The sequence below is a fragment of the Siphateles boraxobius genome, unplaced genomic scaffold (assembly GCF_051911475.1).
Source record: "Siphateles boraxobius isolate OS27281-9 unplaced genomic scaffold, OSU_SipBor_1 26, whole genome shotgun sequence".
NCBI classification, from domain to species: Eukaryota; Metazoa; Chordata; class Actinopteri; order Cypriniformes; family Leuciscidae; genus Siphateles; species Siphateles boraxobius.
The window spans coordinates 7,757,015-7,775,894 of NW_027508876.1; the positions used below are offsets into that span (position 1 = coordinate 7,757,015).

At 36.3% G+C, this 18,880-nt stretch overlaps 2 protein-coding genes across 2 annotated transcripts in view; one reads left to right on the plus strand and one right to left on the minus strand.

Moving 5' to 3' along the window:
• Window positions 1–1,625, plus strand: part of bmp6 (bone morphogenetic protein 6) — a 52,358-nt gene extending 50,733 nt beyond the window's left edge. The window contains exon 7 of the mRNA XM_077244280.1: window positions 61–1,625. Coding sequence (XP_077100395.1) covers window positions 61–210 — 150 coding nt within the window. The 3' untranslated portion in view covers window positions 211–1,625. The remainder of the gene's footprint in view (window positions 1–60) is intronic.
• Window positions 1,610–18,083, minus strand: txndc5 (thioredoxin domain containing 5). The gene is made up of 10 exons (XM_077244281.1): window positions 17,722–18,083; window positions 16,476–16,628; window positions 15,512–15,617; window positions 14,655–14,751; window positions 9,851–9,966; window positions 9,626–9,712; window positions 7,942–8,091; window positions 7,138–7,220; window positions 4,803–4,932; window positions 1,610–3,181 (listed from the first exon to the last, which is right to left on the minus strand). Exons 1-10 carry the CDS (start codon window positions 17,892–17,894, stop codon window positions 3,059–3,061), a joined length of 1,218 nt encoding a protein of 405 aa, XP_077100396.1. The 5' UTR covers window positions 17,895–18,083; the 3' UTR covers window positions 1,610–3,058.
• Between the last annotated feature and the right edge of the window lie 797 nt (window positions 18,084–18,880).

An 18,880-nucleotide genomic window follows, 5' to 3' on the forward strand; every position in this document is an offset into this window, starting at 1 on the left:
TTAAAAGTTTATTTCACAGGACTAAGTTAAAAAAACAACAACTCTTGCTCCAATTTTCAGGTCCATCTGATGAATCCAGAGAACGTCCCAAAGCCATGTTGCGCTCCCACCAAACTGCACGCGATTTCCGTGCTCTACTATGATGACAACTCCAACGTCATTCTGAAAAAATACAAGAACATGGTGGTGCGCTCATGTGGCTGCCACTGACACGGGACATGTACCCTCCTGCCCGACCGCTGCATCGCAGACACTGACAAATGTGTGTAAGGACTGACCAAATGAAATGACAAGCGTTATGAACAAATGTGAGAGAATGTCTCGACAGTGAATCCAGGTTTGCTGCTTTTCCTTATCTTCACACACAGGACCATTTCTCATGCGACATTTGAGATCCTACAAACTGCCAAGGGGATGTAGGCCTACATCTGAATCTACAGAACAGAAAATGAACCCAAAGAAGATTACGAGCTAAAATGCAATACGTATTTAAATTTGTGTTTTACTTACCAAACTTACAAAGGGGTGACGTCGTCATTTCTGAGTTCCACTTAAAATGTTACAAAAGTATTCACCAAAAGAGATAAAATAGTTTTTCTAATACTATTTTAAACCCTTTCTCTGACCCTTGGAATTACACAGGATGTTTTTCTTTTTGCTGCTGCTGCTATGCCTTTAGACATCTTGTTCTACAGTCTTTATCTGTCTGATAGTTCCAGAACAAGTTGTTTTTGCAACTTTCAGGAACTTCCTCCCCAATATAAATAGACAATTTGAGTTACAGTAGCTCTTTTATAGAGTAGCTCCAAAAGAAACTTTGGTTCCTCATGATATGACCTCTTTAACGTCTAAAATGGTCCTGAAGCACAGAAATCAGAACAGGAAAGTTTCTACCGTTTCGTCTATTTTTGATGAACTCACTTGAACCCACATGACTCTATTTTAGGTCTCAAAAAAATCAAATTATTTTAAGTTTCTCAATATTTGCTCTGCACTACCTGTGGTTTGCATCAGTGAGTCAGAGCGAGTGGTTACATACTTCAACAGAACTCAAAGAACAGAACCATTATGTTGCTGTTCCAAGGATGGAACTCTTTCTTTTTTTGATGCTGTCAAACACCACAGATCTATAATTTTCCTGCAACACCTGCACCTCGGATGGCTTACATCCAAAACCTCCCCCAAGACACAAGGACCTACAGATCATTTAAGGTTTTTCAGCAATAAAACAATATTCTATGCCAACATCCTCATATGGGCTGTAGATTTTCCACCATCTCATGTCAATATTTATTGTCAAACTCTTACTATGCAGCTATCCATCTTTTTTTTCCACTGTGAGCCATTGAATGGTACAAAGCTCTTTCTGGACAGGCTACATATGTGTATTTTCATCATTGTAGCAATATCAATTTTCCAAATATTGTCATTTTTATGAACCTAATTATATCACATACCTCCCATAAACTGCTGTTTACATGTCTTAACCATATTTGGATGTTTGTGTGTAAATACTTGTACATTTTACAGTTTATTTATTGCTCCTTTTATGAATCATACACCACAGAGATCATATAACAAGAGTAAAGGAAAAACATTAAAACAGCTATTTTTGGAAAAAGACATTTTATTATGAAATTTGTCAATGTGCCTTTTTTTTTTACAAAAACCCCCAGGCAGTGTGTGTACCTCTCTCACACAGGACAAAAATACTGCGTTTTTCACCGAGGTCGGCCTTGACCATGTGCCTCCCATAAAGACTGAATATATGTGGTTTCTCTGATTGCTTTTCCCTTCCTTCTCTTTCAGATCCAGTAAAAGAGAAAAATAAACATCTCAGTGTGGGAACATTTAAAAGGAAAAATGTAAATTACATTTGTATAAATCAATGAAACCACTTGAGAGCATCATAGAACACATACAAGTACTATCAGCATTCTTCAAGCAATGATACCAGGCAATGCTAGTGTCTGAATGAAGTGGTTGACTGCATGTGAAAGCCATCAAGACTGCATTACAGAGACAAAAATGAGAAAAAGAGACTCAAAACAGTCTAAAAAAAGACAAATCTAATCAAAAATGATGAGCAAAATAGTCACATCTGTAGAACAAACTTTAAGAAAAAGAAAAAAAAATGATTGTACCATAACTGCTTTTACCGTTCAAAACCTGTACTGTAATACAAAATAAACTGTTTTTCCATAAACTGTCACTATACAACAAATATGAACTATTCTGCATGGTTTAAATTTTGTGATCATTGAGAAAATAACCAAAAATGCTTAATAAAAATGTGTCTGCCCCACTCATATGCCTCTAAGAGCACTAAGAATCTTTAGAAAACAAAACTAACCATTCAAAGTAGTTAAGGAAATGTCCATCTTTTGCTTAATCATCAAACCTGGCCAGTCTAACCAGCAACCCACATTAGACTTGTTTATGGCCAACCATCTAAACCAGCTTGATCTTGGCTGATTTAAGCTGGTCTCCCAACCTGGCTAACAAACTACCTTAGTCTGGTTTATTTTATTTTAACCTCTGAACAGTAAAACCAATTCAAAACCTAATATCACAACAGAAACGCATTTAAAATTCCAACTGAAAGTGCTGTTTTGCAAGTGTGCATCATATAGTATTTTACATTGAATTGAGAAAAAGGGAAAAGACAATCTTTAGATGGTCTCCCTGAGGTCATTTTTAGTCTTAGTTGATATTCGTAATGAACTAAGCTGAATTAATTTCCTCATATAATTGAAATGTACAAAATATGCACCTTAAACTTTGTAATGATCTGAAGAGGTGTCTTTTTCATACCCACAACTGTTTCTTTATAGGAGGAAGGGCAAAATCAAACGTGTATGGTTGTATTTGCTAGTAATCTCATCGACTGCTCGAGATTAAATCATGTACATTCACATTTTACCATGTGGAAGAGGTTGTCCTCACTTCAGCAGGTGTGGGACAGAAATGAAGAAAAAGCAGTCCTTCTGACAGTATAATAAATGAAGATAGTGTTGTTTTGTAGAAGAAGCGTGGGAGAAGGAAAATGAGGGAGGAGTTACAGCTCATCTCTTGCTTGCTTCATGACAAAACTGTGCAAGCTCTCTAAGTCCCGCCCTCCATTATGCTCCTCCCCCTGTTCCCCGGCCCGGAACATCAGGAGTGTTGGGTATCCGCGCACCTACAGAGAACAATGATCAAATGTACATGCATTTACATATCCATTTAAAAAAATATAGCAAAGACAACTGCTCTTTACAAAAATGTGGTGAGCTGCCCACCTAGACAGCATTTGTAGGCACAAATAAGAGAGTAGAGACAAATGTAATTCAGTATAGAAATGGTTCAAACGAATAAGAAAGGTTATCTCTGCAACGTTAAGAAAAATCTACAGAAATCTATTGTAATTCTAAACTGCATCCAAAATTGCATAGAGCCCCAGAAGCAAAAAGTGTTTTGCAATACAAAATGAACACCAAGTACATGATAACCTAACAATTAATTTAGTGTTTACATTTTATAATGATGGTCAGCTTTAGACAGCCTACTAATTTACTATAAGTAACTTTGAAACAATGTCAACAAACTCTCATTAGAGTATTAGTAGACTGTTACGGTAGACTTAAGTTAGGGTTAGGTTTAGGGTTCGGGTAAGTAGAATAAGTTGTAGAATGTCTAAAGTGGACCATTGAAGTGTTTTGGCATTAATAGTTTTGGAGGCAAGTTAAAGACACCTAATATAAAAAAGGAACACAAATAATATAGACTGTTTTTAACAACATTCTACGAGCCTTCAAGATTGGGGTTGCCAGATGTCAAGAGTTTAAACCAATCAGAGCTTTTCTCTTAAATGGATACATTCCCTGCCCTTGAAAATGTAACCCTGGATTTACTTAATCTACCCAATCTGGCAACCATGCACAAGTGCTCTCTCTACACCGCAGAAAAAACTCAGATTATCTGAAAACATGTAAACTGGATTTTAGTGATCTCCACTGAGATATTCTGAACATCACATACTGAGTGTGTTCCTTCACGTTGGCTGCAACTACATCTAAATGCTGCAAACTATCTCAGTGATTAACTAATAAATCCAAACATGGATCTCGACCATATAGTTTGTGATTATGGTAGCTGAATAAAAACAGTTTTTTTGTTGTTTTAGTAGAAATAGATAAACAATTTAGAATTACTAATAGGAATTTTACAGTTTTAGCTTTTAAGAGAATACTGAGTTACTCTCTACATAATGTAGAGTGTGCTAATTTATATGATATTATAATAAATCAGGAAACTAGATGAGTAAAATAAACCATGGCAGACATTGCCAACAAGTTGACATTCTTCTAAATTATAGGTGAAAGTGAAATAATTCTAATGAAAATGAAGAAAGAAATTGTGATAATCAGATTAACCATTACACACCGTGGCTAAAAATATAGACTTAAATTCCCTGCCTTTTAGTCAACTAACAAAAAAACTAACAAACCCAAAAACAGGATAGGTTGACCAAATGTAAAACTAAAAGGGACATTTGACACAGGACTAAGACTAAATTAAAAAATGGCTGACAAAATCAACACTAAATTGAATGGACCCGAAACCTGTATCATTTGTTAAAATCTCCATTCCTGGTATGCAACACACTAGCTTTTAAAACTGGCAAAAGAATGCCCTCGTTCAAAAAAAAAATGACTTTCTGCCACTAATATGAAGTTATGTCGACCCCATCCCTCAAACATCCACAATCCCTCCCCCGGCAGGCCAGAATTTGTGTTCCAGACTATTTGAGCGGCACTCACAGAGAATCTGTTGCATATTGTTCTCTCCACAGTGCAGTCCACTTTAGCAATCTTCACATCAGTCAGACCAGGAAACTCCTTTTTAGATAGATCCTCCCAGGTAGGGGCCAGGTTCTTGCAGTGACCGCACCTTAAACACACGGACACATCGCGTGAGTCGCTGAACGACAGAGGAAGAGCCAATCAGGGACAGGCGGGTCTTTTGATCAGTTACTAAGGAAGTGTCAAGATGATCAGAGGAACAGATAGGGGAGGGAAGCACACTGTTCATATGTGCGTGCAAGAAAATACACACACACACACACACACACACACACACACACACACACACACACACACACACACACACACACACACACACACGTCGGTCAGTGCGCAAGGCTTGGCAATACAGCTTAAAAACACACACACACACACACACACACACACACACACACACACACACACACACACACACACACACACACACACACACACACACACACACACACACACGTCGGTCAGTGCGCAAGGCTTGGCAATACAGCTTAAAAACAATCTCAATGTTTAGTCTTTTGATAACGTTTGATCCATCTCTAAAAAAATTAAATGAATAAATCAGAGGAACCGCCATTTTAACCAAACAAGTTTTAAATTTTTTTTTTTTTAAAAACCTAAAATAGTAGAGTTATTAAAAGTAAAGAAAGAAAATAGGTTGTCTAAATAAGTTAAAAATTGGTTAAACAACATTTAATTCAAATTATTCACTTTAATATTTGACAACTTGATAAAAATGCTACAGCCACTGGAATTTCTTGAACAAGGATATGTGGAGGACATCAAAACAGGCAAACTCAGAGCAAGGTTTAAACTTATTTTAAAATCACGATGAACAGTTTGCATATTTAGAAAGATATTGAAGTATTCTCCTGTGTTGGCATAGGTTTATGAATGATTTACCTTACAAATCTGATGAAATGGTGCACATTGGATTTCCAGATGAACGTTATAAGCAACCCAAATTCACAGCATATGCAAAGATGGAGTTTTAGACAAGCTTCACGCATGTAAATAATAACAGTTCATGTGGAGCAGCATTTGCTGTGAACGGAGTCGCTCTGAGTTACCTACACACATTAAATAAATCAAAGTGTATATATTAAACCATACATTGACTTAATTTCATCATTCACAATTCACAACAGCACTATAGTGTGGGTTTTAATATATCGTGCAGCCTTAGAAAACGGTCTAATAATGTGGTTAATGGATTCTCGTCTGTGGAATGCGCCACTGCGACGGGTAAAGGGCAATCATTTTTTTTATTTTTTATATAGTACTCCATTTTAATCGAGGAATCATGACAGCCCTAAATATTATTTAGATATTTTGACTGTAAGAAACACACTTACTAAGAATACATTTTTGACAATGTACCCATTCATCCATAAATAGAACAGTTCTGGTCCTCTAATCTAATTTGACAAATGGCATTCCATAAAAGCTGTTACTTCTAATTACAGTACCAAATGTTTTACTGTTAGTATCAATCCACTTGATACAGCTTTGGCCTTTTTCAGAACTATTTTCATTAGACCCCCAAAAAAGCAGCTTTTTCTTTATAAAAAAAAAAACAAACAAAAAAAACATGGAATTTAATCACTTCTAGAGCTGCGCGATTCTGGATAAATTAAAATTCACTTTTTTTGTTTAAAATAGTAATCACGATTCTGAATAAACAAATTAAAATGTAATTGAATAAATGTTCTAACAAAATTGGTTTGAATGATTCAGTAGCTGGGATTCCATCCAAACGTGAAGCGAATCTTTACGCAAGTTCACAAAAAAAACAAAAACAAAAGGGAATTAGATGACGGTGGTGTTGGTAACCTACGCCAACAGAAAATAAAACACCATATGGGGAAACAGCCGATTAGTCATTCCCATCTCACATTATTTGCATTAACTCTTTTTCATCAAAGTCAGCGTAAATTTTTTTTTAGCAAATTAAAATACTTATTAGATGAAAAACATATTTTAGTTAGTTGCAAAGTTACCAACATTTCTAATGCATGTTTAGCTTAAGCACCTTGAAATTACTATTTGGGTATCATTTATTTATTTCAGTTTTTGTTTATATTAAAAAAACAACAATCATTAAAATAAATGATTACATTTTAATAAAAACTATAATAGTATAATAATACTGATGCTGCTTAGGTTTTATATCACAAACAACAGTATGAATGAACAATGAATGAAGTATTTTTCATATCAGCTAGTGCCACCTGCCACTAAACCAGACCACTGATAAATTACCAGTCGAAATGTCAAATGAGACCCTACTAACACTTACCATGGGGCATAGAACTTGATGAAGGAGATTCCTTTGGCAACCGTCTCATCAAAGTTGCTCTCAGTCAAGACCAGAACATTAGACTGAGGGAATCAAAATTAAATTGTTTTAGTGGCAGCATATTTTGTACACATTTAACACTAGTATTGTATTCCTTGTTAACTAATGTGTCAATTACATAATAGCACAACATTTGTGTCACATGGCAGAACAGCTCATAGCATAAACCCTAGAGAATCTCCACAGGTTATATCCTGCTGAAGTTTAAATACCTCTCTGGGAAACTGTCTAGTTTCCTTAATTACAACACCAGTTCTGAACACTGTTTAAGAGCAAGGTCTCATCTCAAAGGCATCAGCAAGTCTAACGCTTTACAATCTTTAAAAATGATCCTCAATCTGAAAAAAATACAGATCTATGATACAGCTCTTGAGGGACGTTCTTTAGCCATCCAACAATTCTAGCCAGCCAGAATCCCTTCATAAAAGACAAGCTTAGACAGGAAAACCAATTAACAAAACAAAATAACAGCTCTTTAAGTTCCCCGCCCACCCCTTCCAGTCCAGCCCACCAACCCAAGCGCACGCACACAAGCACATTTGCATCAGCAAGAGGAAATAGCTGCTCTGCCCATAATTACTACCTCGGTTTCAAGATGCAGATTTGTGTCTACGGGCCAAAGTCTGCAGCTTGCTGTTCAAACATCTGCCCGCACATACAAACGAATGAAATCTCTATGGTGCCAAGCAGGACATTTGCAAACAAAACCCGTATTGTGCGGCGAAAACTGAAACAGACACCCACCTCTTGTTCTTCAGGTTCAGCGCTGGGTGGGATTTCGTGAGCCTGCTCCTCCTCAATCACAGGTTCATCTTTAGATTCAGCAGCTTTCACTTGATTATCCACAAACTCTTTAAACGAGTCCAGATCGCGCTTCCCTCTGTACTGATCGATCTGAAAACATACGTGCGCACAGCTTACCATTATTGTTTGGTGTAAACAGTAATTGCATATTTTATCATGGTCTTGCGGGCATTGTAAAGTGATATGTGACAATCTGGTCTCTAAATATGGATTGGGTAACCCCAACACAAGCCCATGGGATTTTTTAAAATAATTGTTTAATTGTTACCAGGTGAAAATCATAGAAATTGTAGAAAGATAAATGAATATTTAAAAAACAAAAAAAGAAACCGTTTCAGATCAGTAAGATTTTTGTATATGCATTAAATTGGTCAAAAGGGACAGTTTTGTAAAAACGTTTACAACAAAAATACTTTAAAGGTGATGTAAGATTTTTGTTAAAATACCTTCCCTTAGCCCATTAGGTTGTTCATTACTAGAATGTCATTCATAGGTTTATCTCCCCCAAAGTGTAAACAAATCAAAACATTAAGAGCGGTCTGCATAGATCTGTCAATCTCTTTACAGTTCAACCTATAAATGAAAGTGAAAAAGTGACACATGAAGGGAAAGTATGGTAACCCATACTCAGAATTTGTCCTCTGCATCCATCCTCCTTGTCCTCTGCAGTGAATTTGCACTAATCCATCCAAGTTAGTGCACTGCACACACATTAGGAGTAGTGAACACACACATTCTGAAAGCAGTGGACAAACACACCGGAGCAGTGGGCAGCCATTTTGCTGTGGCTCCCGGGGAGTGTTTGGAGATTAGGTGCCTTGCTCAAGGGCACCCCAGTCATATCCTGCAGGTTTTTATAATCGAACCCGCAACCTTCGGGTTACCAATCTGACTCTCTAACCATTAGGCCTATAGAGTGAGTTTGGGAAATGACTACAGTAGCAAGCAGAGCCACAGGATGTTTAGCCGCTGTGGGACCATGACTGGCGTATTACCTGGGGAGATATTCAGTACAGGAGAACAAGCCAAGTTCCTTCAAAGATTAAACAGGTCATGAATACATCAAGGCGAACGGGGCTTTGCGACACTACATGCTACAATAGACGCTTCAATTCAAAATCATCATGCACCAGTTCAGAAAGAACAATTGACCTATTAATGTTACTGTGATGTGTCATGTGTAGACCGCCTCAAACCATTGGTAAAACCATTTAAAAAAAATGTGTACATAACACACTCGTGGTCTCATGACAGTGTTAGCCTGCTCAATTCATGACAGATGGCAAAACAGCTAAAAGTACTCCTAATATGTTGGTCCTTTTATTGAAAGTAGCCTACTTTTACAAGCACCCGTAAGAGCTGTGATTGTTATGTTTGAGTTGGGAGGAGCTTTGCCATCACAGAAATAAATTACTCCTAAATACAAATAAAAATGGAAAAAAGTTGTTTTAAGTTGAAATAATTTCACCATTTTACTGTTTAAGTATTCTTGAACAAATAAATGCAGCCTTGGTTTTTTCAAAAAATGTTAAAAAAAAAACCTTAAACCCCAATCTTTTGAACAGTAATATTCATAAACATTAATATCCATCTTAAAAAATTAAGCTACGCTAGAGGTCCTTACCTTCTCTCCATCACTGAAGAAGAGCAGCGTGGGATAACCACGAACTTGATTTTCTGAACACACTTCATAATGCTGTGTGCAATCCACCTTTAGCAAGCCAAAAAAAAAAAAAATATATATATATATATAGGCGATATATATAATTATATATATTATTTATATTAATAAATAATCAGAACATTTACAATGTAGAAAATTAAGAGAGAAACCATGATGGCTTCACACCTTGCCGATCTTGACGCTGTCTGAATGCTCAAAACTGGTGGCGAGCTGTTCCCATGTTGGAGCCATGGCTTTGCAGTGCCCACACCATGGTGCATAAAACTTCACAAAGTGAGAACCTGCAGAGGACAACGGCAGGGTTACAAACTCAAAATGATCCATGTCTCAAGTAGGATAGCAACAAAATGTTTTGCAAAAAGACAGAATAAATATGTTGGATTTACATTTTTTTTTTACCTAATTGGATTTGAAACGGGGCTCGATAAGCAGAATCAGAATCACTAAAACTCCAATGACACCCACCCTACTCAACAGTCATTGCCACCCAGCACCATATGATGTTACAGAGCTATCTTTCAACTGAAATAATAACGTATACACAGTACAGTTCTGAATGTGGAAGTATATTGATTTAAGCATTATACAAATGACTGCACAGTAAAAAAAGATGTAAAGGAAAAACTTGGTGAACACCACATTAGGTTTATGCAACATCTTTTACATGTGCTTCCAACATCTGAAAGTGGGAAACATAAACAGCTCTGTCAAAGCTACAGCATCATTTCCTGCCTCTCCTCAAAACAGGAATCAGTTATTTGGCTAACGGACGGAACATGTAGCATAAAAGGGGTGAGAAAAGGTCTGAAACTGTACCAAAGCCAAGAACACAATTAACCTTTACTGACAAAGTAATTGTCATAAAGAGAAAATTATGGGAAAAACGGAAGAGCTATTGAAATCCTGAGGATTTTTCAATTAAACTATGGAAAACCATGTGCTATTTCCTGCTAAACCCATGCATAATGTTTGAAAAATATGTTAAGTTAATTAGTTAAAATTGTATAAGAAATACTGATCATTTTATCTAGCTTGCATCATCACAACAGGCTTTATTTTAAATGCTAAAAAGAGAGTGCTTACTCCAGTTTGTGATTACTGGAAAACCTATTATTTTATACATACAGTAGTCAACATTTGAAGTAGATCAAAAACGTTAATCAAAGTTGTCCTAAGAGAAGAATGGGTTTTGTTCAAAATTCATGTATAACTTTTATGAAACGTTGAGATCCACTTCAAATGTTGACTACTGTCTATACATACACACATATAGTCCTTATGTTTTCAGGCTTGAAAATGTAACATTTCATTCTATTGGTTGTCTAGAGACAATATTGACAGGGAAGTAATGCAAAAATCCCTTCTACATAATTTAATACACCCATTATTTCTCGTTTGTAAAAGTTCATACAACTTAGTTGTATCATGACACTTCCAACCAAAAATGAAAATTATATAATAATTTCCTCACCCTCATGTCATTCCAAAACCATACAACTTAATTTGAGTTCCTCTTTGAAACACAAATTAAAATTATATTTAATGTAACCTAAGAGGTTTCTGCCCCTCAGTGGAAAGTCCAGGCTACCAAAACATCAAATATTTAAAAAGGTTATAAAAGCAAGGTAAAATTAATACATATGAATCAAGCAGTTTATTCGTAGTATTGTGAAGAGAAAGAAATTGCTTTCTAACGGATTTAAATTTAACTTAAATTCACATATAACAGGGATTAAAGTGAAAAAAATTCTTCTGACTGAAATTTTTTTTCAGGCCAAGTCATATTCCTTTAACTTTATTTAAATAGTCGAGACCAATATCGTTTTAAGGGGAGATGTTTTAAACCGCTTTAATATTGCCAGTTTGCATATTTTAAAAGCTATTTTAATCTATGAAAAAAAATTACTTAGCTTGACAAATAATCAACCATCTACATAACTTTTCAGTGCATGTTTTTATTTATCTTATAAGACCAAACAATGCTAAATTATATTACTATATAGTTTGTTTAATGGCAAATCGTTTTGGCTGAGGGCAAAGTGAAGTTTCATAACTTTATATATTTAGGCTATTTAACTTTAACTGTGTAGCCTATTAGAGAGCTGACTAATGTTTGACTGAATTGTTTGCTTTATTTCTCATTCTATAGCTTCTTATAGCCTACATATTAGGCTACTTATACTTTTATGGATATTATTGATAATTAAAACTGACATTTAACAAAAAGCAACAGGGTTGTGTAATGTTATATATTCTAAAATATATAAAATATTCTTTATATATTTTACTATGCATTCTCTTGTATGTGTACATGCATAATAAAATAAAATGATACAACCCTGTCTCTGTTTGTTAAGTTTTAATGATCAATAATGTTTCATATTTTTAAAATGAAAACAAAAAGAAGCAGGGTTGTGTTTTATATTGCGTGTTGTTATAAATATATGGAGTGAAGATAATCAATGTGCGTTGTCTGAACCACATTTGTGTGGCCATATAGGCCTAATATGTTTATGATAATATGTTCATTTATAAATGAAAAGAGGTGTTTTGTATATATTTCGTTTTATTGTTGATGAAAAGAGGCAGAGTTGTATTTTATACCATATTTCATTTTATTGTTGCCTAAAATATACATAAAGAGATAACCGGAGTAGCCAGAGCGAGATGAGTGACGAAACCAAGATCGGCGCGGATCCGTTTGCAGAATAACCGGACTCGCATCCTCGGGAGTTCGTTCTCCCGAGTCGAACTTGCCAAGTCCGAACTATCAAGGACGCAAGTCCGAGGTTTGCGTAGCCTATTGGTATTGAGAAACGGCCAATATTGACCCGCGTTCTGTTTTCTATCATGCGCCGTGCACGTTTGCGTTGACGTAATATGCACGCAAACGCACCAGGGTTCGATAGAATTAAGTTGAACGTGAAACCAGACCAACGCTGCGGGGGGCGCAGGGAACAAACTCGCTCGGATTCGGACCGCAGCAAACCAGCTGTAGCCTGACATGCACTTCTCCAAAACTAAGATTAATTGTTCATAACCCTAACACGGAGCAGTTTTTCCGTGAGCGGGAATTGAAAACCCGGACTGGACCATAAGCGAAGTGATTACAGAATGTTAGAGTGGAGAGAGGAACGTGCTTTCACTCCGATCCAGGCTTTATCACATCCCCCTCAGCAGGGTGAATACACCTCGTCTTGCCTTAATTTAAGACCTATTCAAACTAAAATTAAGACATTTATCACACTATTTGAGAAATGAAAGCCTATTTACGGCCTTAACATTATGAAAAGTGAATTTAAGACATTAAGGACAGACGGGAACCCTGCAATTGACGGAAATCCGTCATAGACTCGCTGCAATTAACGGAAATCCGTCGTAGCGACGGAGAACTTTAATCCCTGTATCATATAAACATTAATCAAATTACAAACATAGCCACATCAAATACGGCCAAAGGAAATGTCTCTCTCTCTCTTTTTTTTATTGTTTCCACAAATTATTCTTAGGTTATGATCATTGGAAAACATAGATATCATATAGAGACTAGATGCCCTATTGGCCGCTGTGGCGCAAGAAATGCGGCCGCCATATTAAGCAGGTCATACTCCTATTTGCGTTGCATAGCAGCAGTAGATGCCAGAGCACTGTGCAGTATATTCCTGCTCAAATCGGCAGACCATCACTCGGGGATTACTTTACACAAGTAAGATTTAACATTTCCGTACTATTAGTTGTATTTTGTGAACAAAATATTCAATGTGTCCTGTATCGTAGCTACGTGTATGACCTTTGCAGCAAAAAAAACCGCGTGAAAATCAGTTCGGTATTCAGTGAGATATGATTAATTAAATGCGCTGGCGGCTCATTGCACCTGCCAAACAGATTACACTGAGCGGAGCGGGTGATCGGTTTAAGATGGCGGCCCCACGGCTCGTCCGCGCCAATAGGCAGTAGCTGTCGATAGGGCGTCTATCTATATGATGTCTATGATTGGAAAATACGGCTGTGCATCATCATATACGTCCCCTGTCCGGCAGGTTAAAAGGTCCCACTGACGAGGAGTGAGGAGGCCAGATTTCTGATGTATTATTGCACAGTTCTGAGAGAATGCACTGTTTCAGCGCTAGATCACTCAAAACTAGCATTAACACAGGGTGTGTGCGTGTGACCGATCCCTGTGTTATACGTGGATAATCTGATTCAAACGCGGTGTGTTGTAGGTAGTAGCTAACCACTTAGCATTTTGACTTGATATTTGTTTGTTTCTTGATTTCGTATTCTACTGATTGTTGGCCTTATAAATCCATCTTCAAAAACAACGGTAGATAGCATTGTTTTTGTTATAGTTAGATTAAGAGTGTTTGCCATCGACTGTATCTTTTCTGTTTCAGTCAGCTTAGTTTATTTAAGGTGTAATATACACTGAAGATTTCGGATTTGTTTCCTTCATTTTTCTTATGGTAGGAATTATGATTTGATTATTTCATTGATTTGGTGACACTTGTTGCCTTGGTTCACTGATTATTTGTCTTTCTTTTGTTTTGTACAGCATTTGCACCTCTTCAATTAAAACGTATTTAACGTTATTTTTTCTTGCACTTTTTCTGCTACATCTCACTAAAATGCTGCGCAATCATCTCGTTAACATATTTCAAGCATGTTACAGTGTCACATGCAAGAACAAACCTAATTGTTTTTTTTACATCAAGAACACACATTTGAGCTTCCAAAAAAGCCTGAATATTTGTATGTCTGTCAATGAATGGATTCATTGGAATATTAAAAATGTTTATTTTTGCTTTGAACGAAATTATAACAGTTTTAATTTTTTTTGGGTGAACTATCCCATTAACCACCAATGTAATAGTGTAAGATATATGAGACTGTAATTCAACTGCAAGGATATATTCTTAATATATAATCTTTTCTTAAAGGGTGTATATAAAGACTGACAGTGGGTTACTACCTTTAGTGATGTGTGATTTGAAGTTATTGGCTGTGAGTTCATACAGGCCCTGTTTGGGTTCAGGGACTTTGGGTGGCTCGGGTTCACTCTGGGGCTCCTGGAGTGAAAGACAAAATAAGAACAAGTGTTGTAATGTTGGACATTTTAGAATTCACAACACAAACAATAACTATCAGTTACACTCATTCTGCAGTTATGTCATCTGCTGCTTTAAATGCTCAAGCTCCTTAAAGCAGGATGGATCTTATTGGCTGTGAATGTTCTTATCCTTCATCAGCTGGAAAAAAATAATTCCGAAAGGGATCCCAAAAATATTGTTTCTCTGTGCCATTATCATTATAGCTGTGGTGTGGACTCTGCTATTCCTTTATATTTAGAAAGATTGAATCCCTTAAGGTCCTATACAATGCATGATACAGTATTGTGTAGGTGTTCATGAAGATCTGTTTGTTTGTCTCTCTCATGTCTTCTGTCCATCTACCTGCAGTAATGCGTGTTATGGTCATGTTCAACATAGATGTCTGTCATTTGTATACAGATCAATTTGCAGATCTGTTTGTTTATATCCTGTGTATTGTATTCTATAGTCGCTCTGTAATAAAAAAATAAAGATTTATATAGTTATTGTCCTTGGTGTGAACAGGCCATTTCACCTCGACCAAGAACTACACAAAGTGCTTTTAAAGTCGGCATTAAACCGAAGTGGCAATAGTAATTTCCAATTGTGATGAATATCCAAGTGAAATTGCTTGTCAAACAAGAAAAAAAAGAAAGAAGGGAGGGACTTGATTTCATCCATCGGAAATTAACTAGATCGTCATAATTTGCTATAATTTGCTACAGTTTTGTAATCTTACTTCAGGTTCCTCCTGCAGGGTTTTCAGCATCCAGCTCTCTAGGGCCTGCAGGTCTCTTGGACCCTGATACTTCACAGCCTCCAGCTCAGGTTTAAACAGCTTCAGGCTGTAACACAACAAAGTTGGTCAGTTAATGATTAATCAAACCATATTTAACCTTTACCTGAAGCACGTGACAGTCAAGTCAAGTGATTATAAATCATGCATATAAACTTCTTACACACACACACACACACTAGTCAAGTCACGTCACCTTTATTTATATAGCGCTTTATTCAATGCAGATAGTTTTTTAAAGCTATAAATGACAAACGTTGATCAGTGAACATGAACAGAAGCTCAATCGTACTTGCTTAACACGTGAGAACAAACGTCAGTGGTTGAGGAAGCTCAAACGTGCTGTGTAATACACATGAACCTCATTGGTTTTTGCATGTCAAGAGAACAAGCTTGAGCTTCCATTTACCATAACCGATGTGTGAGTTCATGTGAATAAAGCCTTTATTCAATCCGTTCATCATATAAAGCGATTGTGTCTCTTCAGAAAATGTGGACTCAACCACTCGATTCATATGGATTAGTTTTACAATCTCTTTATGAACTTTTGAAGCGTCCCTCCATTAAATCGCTGTTAATGGAGGGACAGAAAGCTCTCAGATTTTATCAAAAAGATATTGATGACAACTTTTCTTTTTCGCTGAACTAACCCTTTAACAGTGATAAACAGGGATTAATGATCAATGCCAACAGAATTAAATTCTGCTGTAATGCAGCTCTAAAAAAAGTCAATAGTGTCATAATTCGGCTGTTCAGTGTAAAGTCAATGTACACTACACAACATCTGAATAATTTTTACTCTCATTCTGTGCATGTAACATCCCAAAAAGGTTTTTTTTTTTTTTTTTTTTTTTGAGGACCATGATGTGTAATAACATACATTACTTTAAGGAGCAATAATGCTTACGTTGGGTATCCACGGATCCCATGTTCACTGGAGCAAAATTTAGTGTCTTTTGTGCAGTCGACTTTCACAACATACACCGGAGGATCCTCCATACTGTTATACTTCTCTGCCAACTCATTCCACGTTCCCTGCAGCCTCTGACAGTGACCACACCTGCACACCACAGACACATTTAAACACTAATAGCATAATACATCACATATTATTCCGTCACATATTACAAAAGTTTCACAGCATATGAGAGCAATGGGGCATAACGAACTAAAGTAACTTTTTAAATTTGCTAAAGTTAAGTTCATTGGTCAAGTAAAAGGAAATTGTCTTGCATATGACTCATTCTCAAGTTAATAAACAAATATATTTATAATTTAAAAGTACACAAAGTACAGAACACAGACAGAACACCAAGAGAATAGAATGTAAATAAAATCAAGGAATATTGTTTAGTAGTACCTTCCAATTGGAGCCCTAATGATACATTTAGTTCATGAAAGTATTTTAAAGTTATGCAACATCCAAGATTGTGGGAAATAAGTAAACATTAAGTTTATATGTATTACAGTATGGTATTAACATGATTAATGCTGTGGTGGTACCATGGTAAAGTGAGTATATAACATTGTAAAACGATGGTACTATACATTTACAATGGTATCAAAACACATGCAAAATAAAATGTACATAGTACTCCTAAGTACTTAAAAAAATTCAATGGGACAATGATCCAAAAAAATTCACTGTTTTTGTTAGTGAATTTTGAATCATGGTAAAGTCCAAAAAATAACTAAAAACAACAACATGAAATCATCATAGTACCATCCAAAATGTAACCCTAGTATTACCAATGCACATTTTTAAAACACCATGGTAACGTTACTTTTTTATTTTTTTGTAAGAGGATGAGGAAGTGATGTCTAATGTCACGGCTGTTCTTGCTCTGCCACGTACACTTAACTTTATGACTGCAGGAATTTAAACTTTTCTCCAAAGTCCATTATCATCAACATCACCCTAATATAAAAAAGCTGTGCTTTGAGTATTTATATGAACGTGCATTAGAAACTTTACATCCACTTCATTCAAATTATTTTAAAGGAGACCAGATTCAAGTGGCTAATGGACTTAGCCACTTCAAACATCGCAGCAATTCAACCTATAACTAACACAGCGACACTGAACTCAATATATTTATCACTTTATGTATCTGAATATAATGAAAATGTTTAATGAAGGTGTACAGTTTTACCAGGGCGCGTAGAACATGACGAAGTGTGGAGCAGTAGAGACGGCATCATTGAACATCTCCACCGTGTACGTGTGTTTAGCGTGCTCGTCCTCTTCTGTGTCATTATCACAGCTTATCCAACTGCATAACAACGCCAAATAAATAAAACTCGTTAAAAACGGAATCATGTTCATAACTGAGCAGGCCTGTGAATGAAGCGGAGCTGGGAGTTTAAATGAGTGTGTCTGTGAGTGTACCGCTAGCAGACAGAGCTAATCTGTATAACATCCTAAGAGAACTCAGCAGTTGTGTGTTGACGAGTCGTATTATGTGTAGATTTGAGGACTGCGCACAGTGCGCAGGCGCTCTCATCAACGCTACTCATCCGGGGCAACGGTGTACGGAGGCTCATAAGAGCCATTCATTTTGTTACTGTTACTTCGAGATAAAGAAACTTTTTTGACATAAATTCCTTGCCACTGTCGCCTCTGGGTTGCTTTGTTAGGGACACTTAATATTCAAGAATATTTTTGATTTTACTGCACTAGCACTAACAGAACACTAACCAAATTTAGCTGAATATCACAGGTAGAGCTGATTTATAGCCTATTTAAATTAAATCTGTTTCATAATTGATTGACTTTGCAACACTTACACTGTTATTGAACTGAACTAAATCAACACTGAACTAAATTAACCTGCAATAATGACACTATGATTTCTGTAGACATAGGCTACTTTACAGCTGAAATTAAGAGTGTTTTATAAACTTTGGACTAACTGAACTGAATCAACACTGAACGGACCTGAGCTGAATAATGACTATCCTCTATTGAGCTGCTTTATTGTCGAATTAAGTTTGTTTCACTGATGAACCTTTGCAATAGTAACATTATTGAACTAAACTGGATCAACTAAATTAAGCTGAATAACGACAATATTGTCTTTCTAGCTACTAAGGATGAAATTCATAGATGCCACCTATGTCACTATAGAACGCCGCCATATTGACGACCGATCTCGCCCGGTATGGCCGTCCAAACTGGCAATTTGAATGAGAGAGAAAAGACAGAGATACAATTTTAATTTTAGGCTCCAATCCTTATTTGTTACCCCCAGTTTTCTTTTGTCCTTTATTATCTACCCCAGACTTGCCCCAATTTGCCTTCCATGATCAAAG